Raw genomic sequence first — 21,549 nt, forward strand, 5'->3', positions numbered from 1 at the left:
ACAGAAATGTCAGGGGAGCTACCAGGTAGCCCTAATATTATGTATTACGTACTATGTTATATAACAGTTTGCTACAATGTGTCAGTGTAGGTAAAATGTATCAGCTTGAAGTCCAGGCTTTTATAGCTCATAGATGATTGACTAGAGTTGATACAATGCTAGCAAACGCTGTGATGTGCAATGATAAAAAACTTACCAATCCTTAAAGTGTGTGTTTGTTTGCATAAATAAGCAGTACATGTGATGTAATATATCTTACCAGAGGAAAGTGGTATATGGTACGAATTCCAGCAGCCTGTAGTTCCCGTTTCCTGCCTGCAGAGCCTGTATATTTTCAGAATCCTTCTCAGTCACCACAAAATTCTAGAGTAGAGGAGAGGAGAGGAGGGGGATGCTGCTGCCTAATATGTCCCTCAGTGCATCAGAGAAACCACATGCTGCGAGAGGGAGGGGGGAGCAGAAGGAGGAGGCATCTGATTGGCTCAGAGCACACAGCACAGCTCTTACATCACATCAGGAAGACCCCGCCCACTTAGCAAACATGGGGAGACAAAATGTGCAGTAGAGCGTAAAAAAACAAAATAAGGTGGGTTGACTCTATTTCTGGCTGCACTACATCTAATACACGTCTAATCTACAGAGGGATTGGGATGTTTTTTGTTTTTTTTTGTAACGACGGGGTGAAAGAAAATGTAACCCTTGTATTTTTTACCAAATGTGTATTGGAATAAACAAAAACATAAAAAAAATAAAAAAATTTGGCCTCACTCTGTTTTTAAATGGCTGACGTGACCGTCTAATAATGAACAAAGGATAAAAAGGACTATGAATTGCATCCCGTTATTGTCTTCTTATATGATGAAAACTGAAAAAAAAAAAAACAACACAGAAATAAAAAAAAGTATATTTTACAAAAACATTTTCCCTTGTGGTTTTTTATAGCGGGCCTCAATTATTACGTGTTCATTTTATTCCACGCGACTGAATCAATTACAAGCTTTTAGGCCATGTTTCTTTGGCGCGTGGCACAACAGCTGGGAGTCAGAGAGGAGTCGCTAAACGGCGCAGGAGGATCAAACAAACAACTGCGTGACAAAATGTTCTTCGAGCTTGTCCTTGTGGTGGCGTTTATTATTCCTTTGTCCCGGCACGACGCTGCTTCAATTTTGGAACAGTGGGGGGTGTAAACGACATTTTGTCTTAAGCAGAAAAAAAAACCTGCTGTTTAAATCGGTGCCCCTGCTGAGCGTTCTTGCAGGTTGGTTGGCTTTTTACATCTCCGCCACCATGGAAAATGACTAGATCTCTGGCGTAAGTAATACCTGCAAATCTTAGTATTAACACCCGGTAAGTGGAGATGACATCATATATACTTGGGTCATAGAGAATAAAGAGGTGACTCCGAAAATAAGACCTAAACTCGACTTTATCATTTCTACTGGTCTAAGGAATTATTGTTATTATATAGATGTGTCTTAAAGGGACACTACAACTAATTGATACCTTATATACACTTGCTGTGCAGTTAAATGCAATCTATTGTTCTCTGTTATCAGCTATTTCAATCGGATGAATGACACGAAGAACAGAAAACTCCCTGTCCCCATGATTTCGACTTTATTCCACTAGTTTTGTTAACCTCCCGAAACACTTGCATACTCCGATATGAATATAATAAAAAAAAATTTTTTTTTAAATGAAAGGGGTTGTATGTGATTCAAAAAATATGTCTGCTTTGTCCAGAAACAGCACCACTCTGGTCCATAGGCTGTATATGGTATTGCAGCTCAGCCCCATTTATGTGAATGCAATACCAGAAACAGCCCATTGACAGGAGTGGCGCTGTTCTTGGAAGGAAGCAGCCATAGTTTTTCAATCTCATACAAACAATTTAACTGGGGTTTCTGCTGTAGGTATTGTGTTCCTATAATCTCTATCTAAAGAGAACATGTCCCTAGAACAAATGACAAATATTGGAAAACCAAAAATGTTTATCCCAATAGAAAAAAAATAACATTTAAAAAATACATATCGTATTAATTTTGATGCGTTTCACTGCCCCATTTTCCGTCACCATTCCTATGTATGCTGTAGAGTGGCGTGGCATCTGCTATGATATCACATCACATTACTGTGGGTGCCAATTGTGGCATGCCGTGGTGTTACTGTTGTCTGAGAAACAAAATATGCATATTTGCCAATCGGGCCCAGACGAAGTGAGTCCTGCCCAGAGGTGTAGCTTACAGCTCCTGGGCCCCAGTGCAAGATCTGTATCGGGTCCCCACTTAATATGTGGCCTTTATAGTTGTTATGATGTAGAGGGACCATTGGGCCCCCTCAGGCATCAGGGCCAGGGTGCAAATGTTACCTCTGCACCCCCTTTAGCTATGGCCCTGGTCCTTCCCCTCGATATCCACAGAAACAGGACACTTCATGATTTTTTAGGAGCTTTGTCTGAAGATTTCTTTACTATGTAACCTCCTCTACTCGCAGATGGGTGGGGCATCTGTGACCCACTATTTTCCCAAAAGGGTAACTGCAGGAGGCCTTAAAGTGGGTGCAGTAGTGCAGGTGTCTGTAATATACCTCCCAACTTTTAAAGAACGGAACGGCGGCCAAATCATGCGGCAGCAATTTTTTTCTATTAAACCACGCTTTCAAACCCCCGCCCCTAAAGGGGTTCACAAGATTTGTGGTAAACTAGAACTCTCAGCATGACCTGAAGGTCTGCAACTTTCAAAGCATGCTGGGAGTGTCGTTTTTCAAAAGACTCAATGGAGGGCCACAGATACCAATGCTGAGCAAACCAAAGCACAGGAAGATTATTTACCCAAGTCCTGTACAAATGTGGGGGCCAGGCCTCTTCTCTCAGAAACAATTGTGCAGCAGTGCCCTCATTTCCTCCATTTAGAGATCCCCCACTCCCCATCGAAGGGAGCCGTAACAAAAAAGGAGGTGATGAGAGAGCCGGATGGTGGAGAAATTGTGCAGCTGAGAGCTCCGCTGACCACAAGCGCCAACACCTGCCTGGCCTTTTAAAGGGGTTATGTGGGGACAAAAAGTTATTAACAGTGTAGTCCCTGCAGTATGTGAGTACACCCGCTAATATACATTCCGGTGCCCCGTCGCGCTGATTCTGAGATTTTCATAGATTTTTATAGTGCTGCCGGGGGACCGGAAGTCTAGTTGCACAGTCTTCTTCTATGACGATCCTACGACTCTTCGTCATGTGACTGGCCCCGCTGTACTAATCGATCTAGCAGTAGTACAGCGATTACATAGAGTACAGCGGGGCCGGTCACATGACACAGAGTCGTATCGTCATGAAAGAAAACTGTGCAACTAGACTTCCGGTCCCCCCGGCAGCGCTATACAAATCTATGAAAATCTCATAATCAGCACGACGGGGGACCGGAATGAATATTAGCGAGTGTACTCACATACTGCAGGGTCTACACTGCTAATAATTTTTGGTCCACACATAACCCCTTTAATCCTTGCATGGCACTACAAAGTCCTTGCCGGCTATTGAGCTGGGAATTCAGTGAAAATAGTGGGACATACACAGACCTCCCAGGGACAAATGGACAGCACCTAAAATCTGGATCCGGGATGGTCGGAAGGTAACCCACAACCTGATTATACATTGAGGCAGTCATGATGAATAAAGCATAATGTATATAAAGGATATATGCAGGAGACAAATATATTTTTTTCCTTAAAGTTTTTATTTGTTGTAGAACATAGAGAATGCAAGTGAAAATAGCCCCCCACGGAACAAAAAATGCTAATTATATTATTGGGATGTACCAAAATTGCTGGTAAATACTATTTGGCTAAGTTCACACTTGCGTTGTATAATCCGTTACGCTAATACGTTTTTAGATCAGAATAAGGATGAAATCGGATTGGTTAAAAATCCCATTAAAATGAAATTACGGCTGCAAACTGATTACAATCCATTTTACTTCGAGACCAATGATAATAATAACCCAGCCATTAGACCTCCGCTTTTTTTTTAATGAGAAAAAAGTCCTGTACTCGGCACTTTTAGCTTCATAAAAAAAACATGGCACGAATAACGGACATTGATTTCAATGGGATTTTTAATGGATCCGGTTTTATACATTCTTCTGATCTAAAAACTGATCGGAGTAACGAATCATACAACGCAAGTGTTAACTTATCCTTACCCAAATATTAATGTTAAAGATGTTCATGATTTAAAGAAGCACTCCGGCAAAATCCTGCATTCCTCCACCAGTGAAAAAAGTGCGGTGTGTTGCCTAACCGGCACTTTATTTTACGGTAACTGCTCTGTTCCAGGCCACTGTTGGGTTCTGTGATCTTCACTCTGACCACCCATATCCTACATCGTCTGCTGTAAGGACCAGAAGTCAGTCTATTAATACAAGTCTATGAGAGCCCCGATATGAGTCTAGTAGACTTGCATTGAGAGACTGGCCTCTGGTCCCTACAGCAGACGCTGTAGGATTTGGATGTCACAGTGGGGACCACGTGACCCAATGGCGGCCCAGAACGGAGAAAGTAACTGTAAAATAAAGTGCCAGTATATATATATTTATATATAAATCTGTTGCTACATGGAAACTGTCAGCAACTGGCCAGCTGCTGCTGACAGATCTTATTATGGGTTTTGTTTTTTCTAGCAATCAAAATACACGAGGATGTATTTTTCTGAATGGGTTGTTGGCCTGATTGGCTTATTAACATCCTAAGGGCGCCTGTACACCTAGCTGTAGCGTGTTCCATAGTAAAGGATTACTACGTTTTTCGATGTGTGTTTTGCCTGCCCTACATTTACAGGTCACAGAAAAAAACAAAACACTGTAATTCGCAGTAAATCCAAATGCAGTTTGGCCATGCAGTATTTGACCGCATGGCACGCTACCCCTATTTTCACCCTAATATTTCATGCATATTGGCTCCCAAGCACTGGAATAATTCTATGTTTTTGTAGTGGTTGACTAGTGTGTGTTGGTGTATTATCTCAATATCAATGTGAACGTTGACTAGGAGCATTGAATACCCTAGAAATCTGTTTTCCTAAATAATATTGGTTCATTATGGAATTATTAAAACTATTTATGAAAATTAATCTTGAGATAAAAGGAACGTAATATAGAAACTTTTTGAAATTTGTCTTGTTTTCTCATTTGAAATAGTTGTCGTAAATTAGAAGCCTTGATATGGATACCTGAGATATCAACTACACAAAACATAACATAGACACTACAAGCAGAGCCGAATTTGTCACCCTTGACCTCCCGCTCAGTACTCGCATATGTAGTACATTCTCCTTGAACAGTCATTGTCCCACCACTTTCCGTCATCTGATGAGATGGACAGGCAGTTCTCAAGAATGCCACCATTTGGCTGTGTCACCAAGTGGTCTTTGTACCAATTGAAATAGGAGATCCGATGCCCATTCTCAAACAGGTAAAGCCCTTCCGAGCGTAGATCATTAATCCCAATCCAGACGGGCCAGTTAAAAGGAAAGAATGCATCATGAACATACTGTGCTACAGCGTCAAATTCATTCTTGTCTATGGGCATTGCCAAGTTTCCTCCTCGGCTGTGGCAAAGCTGTTGTGCTGTAGCGTAGTTTTCAAAGTGCTGAAAAATGAGATAACACTTTCTGAAGTATCTCTTACCCTTCAAGCAACCTAGAAAGAATAGAGAATATCAAAGCATGGAGTCCTTTTAAGTTTCTCTAACATCTGATCATAAGGTTATTGTATGCGGTACGGACAAGAACGGAAGGAGTTCTTCGATACCTAAGAAAAGTATATTCATTTCGTAAAGTTCTGCCAATTCCAACTTACTGAAGGTGGAATGGTCCTCATGATATAACCATGTTCTTCTCCTTCCACCCTTTTTCTTAAAAGATAATTTCATCCTAAGATCTAAATATCCCCAGTCCAAAATTGTCCTCCTTCGTCATGTTATCAATTATTACGATTTCTTAGTTATATCTGATTCTAGGATGACAATATGGCCGACATTTCAGGGGTCTTCAAACTCCTGATATCTCATAGAGACCGTGTCAGTTCTCATCGTTGGGGTCTAGACACAGAATCTCCGACCAATGGCTAGAAACAGGAGGTTGCGGTGCTCTCTAGAACCCTTTTTGTTCATTCAGCCCCCATTGGCTATTCCCGTCTTAAGGTCTTATACACGGCTTAGTACGAAGCCACCGGGTCTGGATTTACGTCGTACAGGCTCCGTTTGGTGCCGAATGTATGGAGATATTTTCCCCTCTAGAATAAACACTTCAAGGGTGAATGCCTCTGTACATATGGCATCAAATAAAACATTCCACTTTTTTTTCTTTTGGATTCATATGGAAATCGGGGGCAGGGAGAGGTACCCAATGTACTTCTTTTGGAATCCTATTATGGCTCCATAGAAAAACAGCCATAATACATCCGTATGCATAAACACTTATGCAGGAGAGATGAAGTTGGCCATCGAGTTGCATTACCATCTATGGCCCAACTAGCTGTCATTTTAGATATCGGTGGCAGAGACCACCACCAATGGGAACTTCTGATATGCCTATGTGATATGTTATACGCTTTTAATACTGGAGGTGCGCAGTTTTTCTGCAATGTAATGTAGTTATAAAGCAACACATTCTACCTTGTCTTTCAAATCTGCTTTTGTACATATTAAGTTGGGATGCCTATAGAATCTACCTCTCTCCATATGACCTGATCCTAACAAATCTCTAACCCGCAATCTATTAATATTAATTCCATAAGCTTTCAGGTTTAACTAATTAAAATCTGGTAAAGGAAAGGCCTCACCAACACTGCTGTATACTCGAAACAGATCACACTAAGGCTAGATTCACACGAACATTGGGAAACTCGGGACGTGAAAAACGCGACATTTTTCACGTCCGAAGTGCCCCACGAGCGGTTTCCGTTTTCACGGATCCTTATAGACTTGAGTCTATGGAGGGATCTGTGAAAACGGAACAAAACATGTGAACTTACATGCGTCCGTGTGACGGCCGTTGTTTTAACGGATGTCACCCGGACACAATCTACATTCGTCTGAATTCGGCCTAAAGCTTTGAACATGGTATGGCCCATAGACAAAGTATGGTGTAGGACCATCTGTAAATGGATATGATGCAATGTGGCCATGGAGTGACGCATGGCAGTGGATCCCAAAACAATAGGCATGTCGTCCTGTCCTAGACGTGTATGGCCAGATTCTTCATCTTGACACCAAGATGGTCATATATGACAAGGTCAGACCATATATCGATGGTATTATATGGATATGAAAAGATTTGTGGAATAAGATTCGGACCTCCATGCCCCTGGCTTTTCTAATGGTGTACTGCTTTTTTATAGTAACAGCCTAAAGCTTTGTTCTGTAGTATGGTCTATCGCCTTGCAGGATCACGTCAGAAAAGCAAATGCTGGCACAGTTACTTCTGCAGAGGACGGCTTCCAGCTGAGCGAGAGGTTGGAACAGTGTTTTCTCAGCAGGGATTCCAGGTGAAATAGAGTGTCTCTTTCATTCTTAAAGGGGAATATCACTTGTCGGTAACCATGCATGTAATAGAACAGGATGGGTTTGTGCTGATCCTACTTATTGGCACGCCACCGTGTTTACAAAACCGTGGGATAAGAAGCAGATACACAAACCAGTGCAGCAGTTTTTGTACAAACCAAGGCCTAAGGTCACAGACAACCCGCCAACGATCACAGATGACCCAAAGTGCTAGACTATCAGGTATTCCTGTTAATCCAGTATGGGACTATTTTTGTTGCATGTCGATTTTGCAGACGATTGGATGCCGGATTGTTGCAATCTCACTGTTTGTTTTTTAACAGCTTAGATCCACCCTATAGATTTGTTCAGAAATAGGCAAACCCTTTCAATTTGTTTGACGTTTTCCTTTTTTTGGGGAGCAATTCTAAAAGTAACACCTTTTTGAACCGAACCACCAAAATTGCACAGAAAAATGGTCTTTCATGGGGGTGGTCCTCCCAAAGAAAAAAGTACAAAGAATGCAGGTTAAAATGTGTAATTCAGTCAGCACAAACATAATCAGTTTTCTCATTCTTGGTCCCTTGCATGGCTCCCCCTCTCATTTGTAGCCTTCGGCTGGCTCCCTCTTTAATTCCTAGTCCCTAGCATGGCTCCCCCCCTCATTTTTAGTCTCCAGCTTGGCTACCCTCTGATTCTTAGTCCCCAGCATGGCTTCCATCTCATTCCTAGTCCCCAGCATGGATCCCCCTCATTCTTAGTCTCCAGCATTGCTATCCTGTCTTTCTTAGTCCCCAGCATAGCTCCCCTCTCATTCCTAGTCCCAAGAATGGCTCCTCTCTAGATCCTGGTCCATACCACAGCTCCCCTTTCATTCCTGGTCCCCATTAGGGCTCTAGTCTCATTCCTAGTCCCCAGCATGGCTCCCCTTCTTATTCTTGTACAGTACACAAGCATGGCTCCCCTTATTCTAAGACCACAGTCAGGCTCCCCATAAACTTGACACTTCAGTAGTAGTCTCCAGGCTCCCTTGCTCAGTAATCACTTGGGCCGTTCAGTGCATCATGACCCACTCCTTCTCTGACAATATCCCTCGTCCTCCCTCCTTTCCTATGACGCCCGGTGGTGCTGAAAATGCTCCTCCTTCTGCTCACAATAATGTGGCGCGATGCTGGCAGCTTCTCTCCCCCGATGTGCCAAGCAAATCTCCCACTCCTGATCTCCCCAGCCCGGTGATGCGGCGTGGCACGGATGCGCGTCCAGATGATTTACAGCGCATGTAAGTCTTTTCAAAGGGATTCCTCCTGAAAACTTTGCTTAAAAAGTGGTCTTTGGTCGGATTAGGGGGTGGTCTGCTTAAAGCGGATCACACTATAATAGGAAAATGGTGACAGAAAAATTTGGTCTGGTTGGGACGGTCTTTTCAAAGGGGTGGTCTTGTGGGGAGATTTCTCTGTATATAACTGTATTGTTATGCAGAGTTTCCATAATAATACAAATACATACGCCATTCAGGGTCTGTAGGAAGCTCGGTGACAACCCTTTATATGCAATGACATGGGTTTAAATTCTCACTGTGCACGAGTCCAGAAGAATGGCTAAACTCGATCTGTGCTGGTTGGTATACCATATGTGATCATCATACCGATGCCACGGTAATATTTTGAGTTTACAATCCAGCATTCATGTATTGGAAGGAGTCACACACTCAGTATTTTAAAATGTTTGTAATGTTATAATTATATGATTACTAAGTACTTGTAAGTTCTTTATGTTTTCTAGTAGATGGTTCATTATCCAATAAATACATAAAAAGAAGAGCCTGGAGGAGCTTCAGCACTTAGTAATGATCTACAGTCTCATGTTTCAAATAATTCCTCTGGGCTCTGGATGGCGCAGAATTATACAGACCCAACGTCCTTCAGATATATCTGCAGAACCTCAATGTTCTTCGTGATTCAGGAGATGCACTAGATGACGGTGGAGAATAACTAGCCATGGAGGTCATCCGATAATAGTATGTCAACTATGTGACTAGATTAAAGTTGATGGTAGTATCATCCGTTTTCACAAGCCAGATGAGGAGATATGGAGGTAATCTTGCCAATCTACCTGTGGTTCATCTCTACATCTATAGTCGGACTAACCTATTTTTCTGTATCTATTATAAACCATTTATGAAGAAATGCGTCAGGACTTTGGCTTTAGGGTTCACCAGGTAACACATACAACTAGGTTCCTACATGATGGCATAATTTTCAGGGTGATTATGGGGGGCAGCATATTTGTTTTGTTCTGACCCTACACCATGTCAATGGATTAAGATGCCATTACACTGTCTATGGTAGGGGATATGAGTGAGGACATCACTTTGATACTGGTAGTCCTTCAGTTTATCTTTCTTAAAAGTGCCATTGAAATTTGTCTGGAGTTAATTCATTGCGGATGTATATTGTCTACCTCTAGAGGATCTGTCTGTTTTGGTGAATACTTGTATTCCCCATAAAATGAAAATTCTGGACCATCTTTTCCTAGAACTCTACATTGCACCGTTCCTCTGTTATTCCTCCTATTAATGTATGAATACATTAACAACTGGGTGTTACCATTCCCCTTGCCAAAGGGGCGTGTCTCGGCTCAATCTGAGACTGCACTGATTGGACAATGTCAGACTGTGTGGCGACACACCCCCAACTACTAACACCCAGTTGCCAATTTATTCATAAATTTTTAGGAGGAGTAACAGAGGAAAGATACAATATAGAGTTTTAAAAAAAGATGCTCCAGAATAGTTATTTTATGGGGAATACAGGTATTTACTAAAACAGACATGTCAGGAGATGTGACAGTCATCTTTTATTGTCTGCATATTTTATGAAGGTTCGTCTCCGCCCAGTCCCGCTAGGTGCTATAGGGACAAGTGCACCCGCCCGCGGAAAATGCTAGCATGCGCCAAGTACTTTTTGCTCAGCTATGGCTGAGCCTCGCCCGCTATATAAACCTGCCTTTGCCATCTTTACCTTGTCTGAGCAACAAGTCCTGACCTTGCCAGTCCGGACCTAGAATTTGTATGACCTTGCTATTGCCTTACGGTTTGGTACGTCGATTCAGAATACCATCTGCCAGTCATCCTGGAGACTTCTCTGGAGACACAACCTGGGGATTGCCTTCGCAAAGTTCATACCCTTCTTAGGGGCTTTGAAGGTGAAAATGTAATGATTCCTTAGCGTCCTGGTTTATCCCTAAGCCCAATCTGATAGTGACACAGTGTGTTCAATGGTATTGTGGCTTGTTTAATGCAATCTAGTAAAAGTTAAGATTTAATTTCAGTCTATGATACCTGATGCAGTAGGTGGACTAGATACCATTGGAGGTTATCGGAAAAAAAAGGCCAAATGTAGTATGGAAATGATGCCAATCTTGAGAAGGCTAGATATATGTTGATGGTACTATAATATAATATGTTCTCTGCAGGAGAATCAAATACCCTGCCACTGCTCCCAACATTAGCAGAAGTGCCATTTTTGTAAGCCTGTATTCTATGTATGGACTGCTCCGAGTCCCGGTGCCTGCCATGATGCCCATTGGCTTGTAAAGGGAACAGTTTTGATAATAGTATATTGATATCCCATAATATAGTGGTTATAAATCCCCAAACGCTATACAGAAGGATCTATAAAGGTCTAGGTTTCCATTCACAGAAATATCCCTTTGCTCTCCCTCTCCCTCGTTCTTTGGGCTTCTGCATAATAAACCCCATACCCCTGCAAGAAACAGATTATCCCTCAGGAAAGTATGGAATATTGTAATTAAAACAAGACATTAACTTGAAAAACAACAGCCTGACACATGTTTCTGCTTGGCAATCCTACCTTCAATCTGTCCAATCTGTCTTTGATTTCTTGTATTCATCTCAGACACTGTAGCGATCGTGTCCTCTGCTTCTCCGATCTTAGTCCGGATCTTGGAGACGCTCTGAGACATCTGGGTCACTTTTACATCTAGGCCGTAGAACTGGACATTAAGGCGATGGATTGCAGCTTCTATACTACTCAACCGAGACACTGTAGAAGAAGATATTAAAGAGACATAACTATGTTACCATAAGTACTACATATAGCTGTTATCTATTTAAAGGGTAACTAAACTTTCAAAAAACTTCTGACATGCCAGAATTTTGATCGGTGGAGGTCTGAGCGCTGAGACCCCACCGATCGCTAAAATGAACGGCAGAAGAGTTCGGATGAGTGCTGAGCCACTTTGTTTCTGATTGGCGTTTCTTGGAAAGCCGAGCCGTTGGTATACGGGCACATAGACTTTATATTGAGCCCATACACCACTTTCTCGGCTAAACGAGAAAAGCCGAATAGGAACCAAGTGGCACAGCGCTCACCCGAGCGCTTCTGCCGCTTTGTTTTAGCGATTGGTGGGGGTCTCAGTGCTCGGACCGCCGCCGATCAAACCTTCTGACATGTCACTATGACACGTAAGACGTTTTCTGAAAGTTTAGTTACCCTTTAATATGGATTCAGCAGGAAATGTTTTATTGGTAGAATTGAAGTGAATTTGTTTGCTCTATGCAACCCGGTAACTGTATTAGGGAATGACCCAATACATAGCCGGGTCAGGAAAAACTATGGACCTTACTAAGGCTTAAAGGGGTTATCCCGAGACCTACATTTATTACCTATCCATAGGTGAAAGATGTCTGATCACTGATTAGACAGAGAACCGCATAATCGCAGTGGGGTGAACTTTGAAGCATGCGCAGTGCTGCTCCATTCAAAGTCTATGGGGCTGACGGAGACAGTCGACTACTGCACCTGGCTGTTGCATTAGCCCCAAAGACATTGGAGCGGCAGGGCGCATGCTCAACTGGCGCTCCATTCAAGCTCCTCCTCATCTCGGGGTGTCCAGCGATCAGACATTTATCACCTATCCACGGGATATGCCCGCACCTATCTCCAAAGCAGGATTTACCTGTCCCCTTCCACCTTAGCGACTACAGCCGTGCAGGACGTGGCTACCGCTGTTGATTGGGTTAGAGGTTGCTTTCTTTGTTGTTTTTTTAATTTTTTTACTTTTTATTTAGTTTTGTCTATATTTATTTATTTTACACATTGAGCCTCCCATAAGGTCATAAGAGATCATTTTTATATTGGTGATTTCCCCTGTAATTGGAGCTGGCATATATAGTGGATATAAAAAGTCTACACACCTGTTAAAATGCCAGGTTTTTGTCATGTTACAAAATCAGTACAAGATTAATCATTTTAGAACTTTTTCCACCTTTAATGTGACACATAATCTGTACAATTCTATTGAAAAGCAAACAGAAATTATTTAGAGGGGAAAAATAAAAAACAAAAATAATGTGGTTGCATAAGTGTGAACACCCTCTTATAATTGGGGATGTGGTTGTGTTCAGAATTAGCCAATCACATTTAAACTCATGTTAAATAGTAGTCAGTACACAGCTGCCATAATTTAAAGTGATTCTGAGTAACCCCATATAAAGTTCAGCTGTTCTATTAAGATTTTCCTGACATTTTCTTTGTTGCATGAGACAGCAAAAGAGCTTAGAACACATCAAAGGGATCTGATTGTTGAAAGGCATCAGTCAGGAGAAGGGTACCAAAGAATTTCCAAGGTATTAGATATACCTTGGAACATAGTGAAGACAGTGATCAAGAAGTGGATTACATTTGGCACAACAGTGATATTACCACGAGCTGGACGTCCCTCAAAACTTGATGAAAAGACAAGACGAAAATTGGTCTGGGAGGCCACCAAGAGGCCTACAGCAACATTCTGGCAAGTACTGGTTATGTAGTGCATGTGACAACAATCTCCCGTATTCTTCATATGTCTGGACTGTGGGGTAGGGTGGCAAGACGGAAGCCTAACAAAGAAAAACATCCAAGCCCGGCTATATTTTGCAAAAACCTACATCAAGTCTGCTGAAAGCATGTGGGAAAACGTGTTATGGTCTGATGGGACCAAGGTTGCGCTTTTTAGACATAATTCCAAAAGGTATGTTTGGCGCAAAACCAGCACTGCACATCACCATAAGAACGCCATACCCACAGTGAAGCATGGCTGAGGCAGTTATTATTTGGGGCTGTTTTACTGCAGCTGGAACTGGGGTATAGTCAAGGTGGAGGGAATTATGAACAGTTCCAAATATCAGTCAATATTGGCACAAAACCTGCAGCCCCTGCGAAATAGCTGAAGATGAAGAGAAATTCCACCTTTCAGCACGACAACGACCTAAAGCAAAACTTCCAAATCAAGACAAGAATGGCTTCACCGGAAGAAGAGCAAAGTTTTGGAATGGCCCAGCCAGAGCCCAGACCTGAATCCCATTGAAAATCTGTGGGTGACCTGAAGAGGGCTGTACACAGGAGATGCCTTCGCAAACTGACAGATTTGGAGCACTTTTGCAAGGAAGAGTGGGCAATAATTGCCAAGTCAAGATGTGCCATGCTGATAGAATTCTACCCAAAAAGACTGAATGCTATGATAAAGTCAAAGGGTAATTCAACAAAGTATTAGTTTAAGGGTGTGCAGATTTATGCAACCACATTGGTTTGGCTCTTTATTTTTATTTTTCCACCCTAAAAGATTTCAGTTTGTTTTTCAATGGAATTGTACAGATTAGGTCACATTAAGGCTTCATGCACACGACCGTGCCCGTAATTACGACCCGTAATTATGGGCATGGACTGCCGCGGTTAGCCGGACGTTTTTACGGGCCGTGTTCCCATTCAAAAGTATAGGAGCACGGTTTTTCGGCAGGTTTCTACGTGCCGGACAGCCTTTCGTAGACCTACCGGAAGGGCTTCGTCGGCCATAGAAATGAATGGGCCCCTAATTACGGTCCATAATTACGTGTGATTTTATGGTCGTGTGCATGGGGCCTAAAGGTGGAAAAATTTCTGAAATGATTCATATTGTACTGACTTTGTAACATAATAAAAACCTGGCATTTTAACGGGTGTGTAGACTTTTTATATCCACTGTAAGTCCCCGTTGCAGTGGAAATAGAACCTCCTGACATGCTTGGTAGAGCTGATCTGGGTCTGCTAAAACCCGAAGCTCCCTGCAGCTACCCGGTACCCGGCGAACATGTGATCGCTGGGATCATTGACCTACATTGCATCATTGAGCGCCGTGATCAGTAAGGTAGAGACGGTAATAAAACATCTCTGCCCTCTCAATGGGGAGTTTGGCTGTCTCTGACAACCGTCTGGCTTCCCCTGCAGCTGCAGACTCTACAGAGAGGTTTAGATATTTCTCTGCAGAGTTATATGCGTACCAGCCTGACGTGAAAAGACGTTGGGTGGTCCAGAATCAGTTACAAGTGTTGTAACGGATAAGAAAAACATGGCTGATTTTTTTTTAAAAACAGCACCACGCCTGTCCTCAGGTTGTGTGTGGTATTGCAACTAAACGTCATTCACTTTAATGAAGCTGAGCTGCAATACCAGACACAACTCATGGACAGGTGTGGTATTGTTTCTGAAACAAAGCAGCCATGTTTATCTAATACTGGACAACCCCTTTAAGTATTTTTCCCAGACGATCCCTGTGATAATTCATTAATACCTATTTTTCTCGGATGGGAACAAGAAAAGTCCTAATCATCATAGCAACATTTCCCTCCCCTCTGATGGATACAATCACTTTGTCTCTTTACACAGCAATCATTGCTCCAATCAGTCACTCTCAATCAGATAATAGCGAGAAATCAATCAGATTTAGCCCACGTTCAGACGTGGCAGAAATTTTCCGCTGCAAATGTTGGTGCAAATTTGGGGCAATTACGCAACGAATCTGCACCAACATTTGCATATTTGACAGGTAATTCAGACGTTGCAGATATCAAAGCGGACTTGCCACAGATTTAAATTTTTGCATTGCAAAGGCTGAAATATGCAGTGAAATTCCGCACAGGAGGGGAAATTCCGCACCGCAGCCTGATTTCCGCACAGTTTTTGTCCGCAACGTCTGAACTAAGTTTCCTAAAAATGTATAGAAAGAAATGTAAAAAACGGCCTCTGAAGAATTCCACTGTGCACTGTCCGCAGCGCAACACAACAGCAATTCCGCCACGTGTGAATGTGCCCTTATAGTTAAGTCCAAATGTCTGGGATTCATTTCATAATATATCTTTAACGGGGTCGGAGATCCGTGTTCTTGACAAATCCGCTATTTCTCTATATACAGCCATAGAGTTAAATACTAAAATTCTGCTCATCTGCAGCCACCACCGCAGTTTTACAGCGACCGTCATGCCAGAACCGAAGACGGTGTGGAGCCCTGGCAGCATTTTGTGTTTTGTGCAACTTTGTAATTACTTTTTATTAAAAATAATTTTTACTTTTTGAGATACAGCTGCTTTGTATCCTGTATATAGAGCTACTGTATCCTGCGCTGAAACCCGGCACTGACGGGTTCAGTGTCAGCGGGTCCTGCATGTCTCTGACACGCAGGATCAAGCTGTTATCGATCACATCTAAATTCATAACTTAGATGTGATCAATAACAGGTGGCCCCTTTCACACATTCAGGATTTGACACAGATTTTGGCGCAGATTCCACGCTGAAATTCGCATCAATTCCAAGGACAATCCGCATTCAATGAACGTGAATGGGATTTTTGTAATCCACGATGACATGCAGTAGAAAAAAAATTGTGCGGGGATTTAGCATCTGAAAGCTACTTATTCCATGCGGAAAAAACGTGGACTAGCCCCAAAAGGGCTAATCCTCATGCTAATCCACGACACATCAAACTGCCCATCAGCACCAGTAATCCGAGTGTCAGCCTGGAAATTCTGCCGCAGATCCTGTAGTGAACCTAAGACAGATGGCAATATGACTGCAGGATCTGACTACACAAGGTTTGTTTGTAGTCTGTTACCATGGAAACACATAGGACTGCACAAAAGTCATATAAACAAACAGTAGGAGTTTTTTTTTAATTAAGACTATTTGCAGAGATGCATTGGAGCATTAAAAAAAATGGCTGTAAAGATGGACCTTCCATGTTAAATCCATACATGAATAGGTCGATTCTTTTTGCATGTGTAACTTACAGCAGAGCCAATCTCCTTTTTTTTTTTTCCTTTTTAAGTCTGTGGTTTGATAAACTGAATTCCTAACACAGACTTGCGGTGAGCGTATGACATGCACGAACATCTCTCACAAGCCCTGTTATCTGTTCTGTCTTCGGCTTGTTTGTATTCACATCAGATCATGTTGCAAAAAAAAAAAAGCAAAAAAGCTTCAATTCCAAGGAAAATGTTGAGAAATGAAATTGCTGCTTCTTAACGGCAAAGACTTAGAAAGAAAAATGTTGGAAGGAATAAAAGGTTGTTTCATAATTTCTTATGGCAGAGACTGACAGAACGTTAGTGTGAGTTTCTGACCATACCACAAACCACAATGTCCTAGTTTTGTAAGGATGGTTAGTTCTTGAATATAAAAAAAAAAAAACGGTTGTTTGAGACTAGAAAAAAAAGTTTTTTCCCCCAAAACAGTGCCACTTTAGACATGGGCTGTGACTTGTATTGCAGCTCAACACTATTCATTTGATTGACGTTGAGCTGCAATACCAGGCACAGCCATGGACAAGAGTGCCACTGTTTCAGGGGAATAAAAAGGTGAAGCTTTTTTTCAAATTTTATTTATCTCCTTTAAGTGCTCTTGGGGCATTTCTGAGGCAATTTCAATAATTTCCTGGAGGCTGTAACGATAATACCAGCCACAACATTTCGAGAAACTGGTGGAATGGAAACAGTGTTTCAAAAAGAAAAACATCACATTTTTCTTTTGTTTCATGATTGAAAATAGTCTGTAAGAATTTTGGTATTTTACAAGGTTTGCAGCGTAATCAGAGGTCACGCATAGGGGCTCTATTCTTAAAGGGATTGTTTGAAATTAGTAAAAAGAGAGTCTGTTTTTTCCCCAGAAACAGTGCCATTCTTTTCTGTGGGCTCAGTGTAGTATTGCAGCACAGTAACATAGTATTTTCTGAAAGGACGCAATTTCTAAAATAATAGTTTCGTTTAGTAGGGTCTCAGAACTAACCTATACATAGGCCTTTCACCAAGCAGCCAGTTCCAAATATATATATGGATCCTCCACCAAACATCCAGATCGCCATACACATACACAAATGGAGCCTCCACCATCCAATTCTCCATACACATATATAGATGGAGCCTCCACCAAACAGCCAGTTCTTCATACACATATATAGATGGAGCACAACAAAAAAAACAGTTCCCCATACACATATAGTGATGGAGCATCCTCCAAACAGCGAGTTCTCCATACACATTTATAGATGGAGTCTACACCAAATATCCAGTTCTCCATATACATATATAGATTGAGCACTACCAAGCATCCAGTTCTCCATACACATACAGTATATAGATGGGGCACCACCAAATAGCCAGTTTTTTTTATACACATATATATATATATATATACTACCGTTCAAAAGTTTAGGGTCACTTAGAAATGTCCTTATTTTTGAAAGAAAAGCACAGTTTTTTTCAATGAAGATAACATTAAATTAATCAGAAATACACTCTATACATTGTTAATGTGCTAAATGACTATTCTAGCTGCAAACGTCTGGTTTTTAATGCAATATCTACATAGGTGTATAGAGGCCCATTTCCAGCAACCATCACTCCAGTGTTCTAATGATACATTGTGTTTGCTAACTGTGTTAGAAGGCTAATGGATGATTAGAAAACACTTGAAAACCCTTGTGCAATTATGTTAGCACCGCTGTAAACAGTTTTGCTGTTTAGAGGAGCTATAAAACTGACCTTCCTTTGAGCTAGTTGAGAATCTGGAGCATTACATTTGTGGGTTCGATTAAACTCTCAAAATGGCTAGAAAAAGAGAGCTTTCATGTGAAACTCGACAGTCTATTCTTGTTCTTAGAAATGAAGGCTATTCCATACGAGAAATTGCCAAGAAACTGAAGATTTCCTACAACGGTGTGTACTACTCCCTTCAGAGGACAGCACACACAGGCTCTAACCAGAGTAGAAAGAGAAGTGGGAGGCCCCGCTGCACAACTGAGCAACAAGACAAGTACATTAGAGTCTCTAGTTTGAGAAATAGACGCCACACAGGTCCTCAACTGGCAGCTTCATTAAATAGTACCCGCAAAACGCCAGTGTCAACGTCTACAGTGAAGAGGCGACTCCGGGATGCTGGCCTTCAGGGCAGAGTGGCAAAGAAAAAGCCATATCTGAGACTGGCTAATAAAAGGAAAAGATTAATATGGGCAAAAGCACACAGACATTGGACAGAGGAAGATTGGAAAAAAGTGTTATGGACAGACGAATCGAAGTTTGAGGTGTTTGGATCACACAGAAGAACATTTGTGAGACGCAGAACAACAGAAAAGATGCTGGAAGAGTGCCTGACGCCATCTGTCAAGCATGGTGGAGGTAATGTGATGGTCTGGGGTTGCTTTGGTGCTGGTAAAGTGGGAGATTTGTACAAGGTAAAAGGGATTTTGAATAAGGAAGGCTATCACTCCATTTTGCAACGCCATGCCATACCCTGTGGACAGCGCTTGATTGGAGCCAATTTCATGCTACAACAGGACAATGACCCAAAGCACACCTCCAAATGATGCAAGAACTATTTAGGGAAGAAGCCGGCAGCTGGTATTCTATCTGTAATGGAGTGGCCAGCGCAGTCACCAGATCTCAACCCCATAGAGCTGTTGTGGGAGCAGCTTGACCGTATGGTACGCAAGAAGTGCCCATCAAGCCAATCCAACTTGTGGGAGGGGCTTCTGGAAACATGGGGTGAAATTTCTCCCGATTACCTCAGCAAATTAACAGCTAGAATGCCAAAGGTCTGCAATGCTGTAATTGCTGCAAATGGAGCATTCCAAGACGAAAGCAAAGTTTGAAGGAGAAAATTATTATTTCAAATACAAATCATTATTTCTAACCTTGTCAATGTCTTGACTATATTTTCTAGTCATTTTGCAACTCATTTGATAAATATAAGTGTGAGTTTTCATGGAAAACACAAAATTGTCTGGGTGACCCCAAACTTTTGAACGGTAGTGTATATATATATATATATATATATATATATATAAATATATATGGGGCAACACTAAATAGCCAGCTCTCCATACACATATACAGATGGAGTCTACACCAAATATCCAGTCTTCATACACATTTATAGATGGGGTCACCACCAAACAGTCAATTCTCGAAACATATATAGATGGGGCACCACCAAATAGCCAGTTCTACATACACATATATAGATGGGGCACAATCCACCCAACATCCAGTTCTCCATACACATATATAGATGGAGCACCACCTAATAGTTACTTCCCCATACCCTTGTATAGAATGGGCCACCACCAACATTTCATATTGCATCCACGTCTCTTCAGGAATGGGCTGAAACCCAATTTTACTGTGGCCCCATATGGAATGTAGGGGATGTTTAGGACCCTTATAATGTAGATTGAAAGTTGTATCTCTAGTGACTAGAGATGTTATGGAAATGTTGCCAAATATGTTGAAAATACTTACTGATGTAGCTCAAATTATCATCTGCCGGTAGAGTAGTAGCTGGTTGTGCGGTTGTTCTTGGGACCTTTTTATCTTCCTTTGAGACTTCTTCATCCGTCTCCTCAACTTCCTCTTCTTCTTGGTCTTCCTCATCCGGTTTTTGAAGGGTCATCCCGTTTTTATTTTGGGAAACAGAAATTAATGTGACGTTGAAGGACAGCTTAGCTTCCGTTTTAGGGGGCAGCAGAGGAGGTTTTTCCGGTGGTACAGTGACCTCTAAGTAACCTAAGAGGAGCTGAAGACAGGTATCTGTGTTACATATTAAGATTGATTCTTGTAAAGTTGTAATCTGTAACATTCCATACATCAAAGGCTATAGAAGCAAAGCTTACACAGAAATCAGGTCGTGGCAAATCTATCACCGCACAGTAACGTGGTCAGCCTGATCTTGAGACTGGATTTCATTATGCTAGGAGGTAATATAAATTTTGGGGCTTACAAAAAAAATTCTCAACCTAAAGCGATGTCCAAAAAAAAAATCACATTTATGCCATCATAAAAGTGTAAATAGTGAGGTACTGGCCTATGGAACCTCCTCTGTTCCGGAGAATGGACTGGTTCCAATGTTGACCATCAATGATACCTTCGTCATTGATGGTCAACATTGGCACCAGTTCATTCTCTGGTAATGCAACTAATTTTGGGACATCTTATTAATAAAAATAATGTCCTTATGGTAATGAGGACTTTAGACTTTATCTTGTTAACTAGTTTTAGATGTGTCCATCAGGATGTATCTGATCAAGAATGTTCCTACCTTCTCCAAGTCTTTGTTTTGTTCTTCAGCTGAAATCCCGTTCTCCATCTCCGACATCTCATCATCAACAAGCCTCTCGGCACTTTTCTTTTCCTCAGCTTGGCTTTTGGAGAGTTGGCTGAAGAACATTATGAGAAAAAAACTTTTCCAGATCATTGTTCAGAAGTGAAATGAAGAGAACTTCTCCTCAGAACGTAGTGAGCTGAGATGTCTTCTCTCCTGTTCTGAAGTTCCTTTGTCTCCGCTGCAGAATTCCTCATATGAGGTCGCTCTTAAAGACAGGAAATATCAAGGTTTTTTTTTCCAAACGTCTGCTGTGCAGTAGCCAAGGAAAAGGCGCCCGGGCCAATAACCACAGGGAGAGAAGGGGGAAGTCTTGTTACATTTGTGATACTTTATAATAATACTACTTAAAGGGCAAGTCCAGTCAATATGGATATGGACATCAATGGGCCAGTAAACATTCCTGCCCCAAAGGGTAAAGTTATTTTAAATAATAAGTTGTGAAAAACATGTTTTTTCTTGTTGTGATTGTTACTCCCATCATTCTTCAGGATGGAGCAGATTTCTTATTCTTTATACACTGGGAGGAGCTTTCTCTTGTGCCCGTTGTCGCCC

General features: G+C 41.7%; 1 protein-coding gene across 1 annotated transcript; it reads right to left on the minus strand.

The window, feature by feature from the left end:
• Positions 1-4,504: 4,504 nt before the first annotated feature.
• On the minus strand, positions 4,505-21,344 carry CLEC11A (C-type lectin domain containing 11A). The gene is made up of 4 exons (XM_075838976.1): positions 20,932-21,344; positions 20,136-20,409; positions 11,403-11,594; positions 4,505-5,687 (listed from the first exon to the last, which is right to left on the minus strand). Exons 1-4 carry the CDS (start codon positions 21,085-21,087, stop codon positions 5,293-5,295), a joined length of 1,017 nt encoding a protein of 338 aa, XP_075695091.1. The 5' UTR covers positions 21,088-21,344; the 3' UTR covers positions 4,505-5,292.
• Between the last annotated feature and the right edge of the window lie 205 nt (positions 21,345-21,549).

Source organism: Rhinoderma darwinii, chromosome 10 (assembly GCF_050947455.1).
Source record: "Rhinoderma darwinii isolate aRhiDar2 chromosome 10, aRhiDar2.hap1, whole genome shotgun sequence".
NCBI lineage: Eukaryota > Metazoa > Chordata > Amphibia > Anura > Rhinodermatidae > Rhinoderma > Rhinoderma darwinii.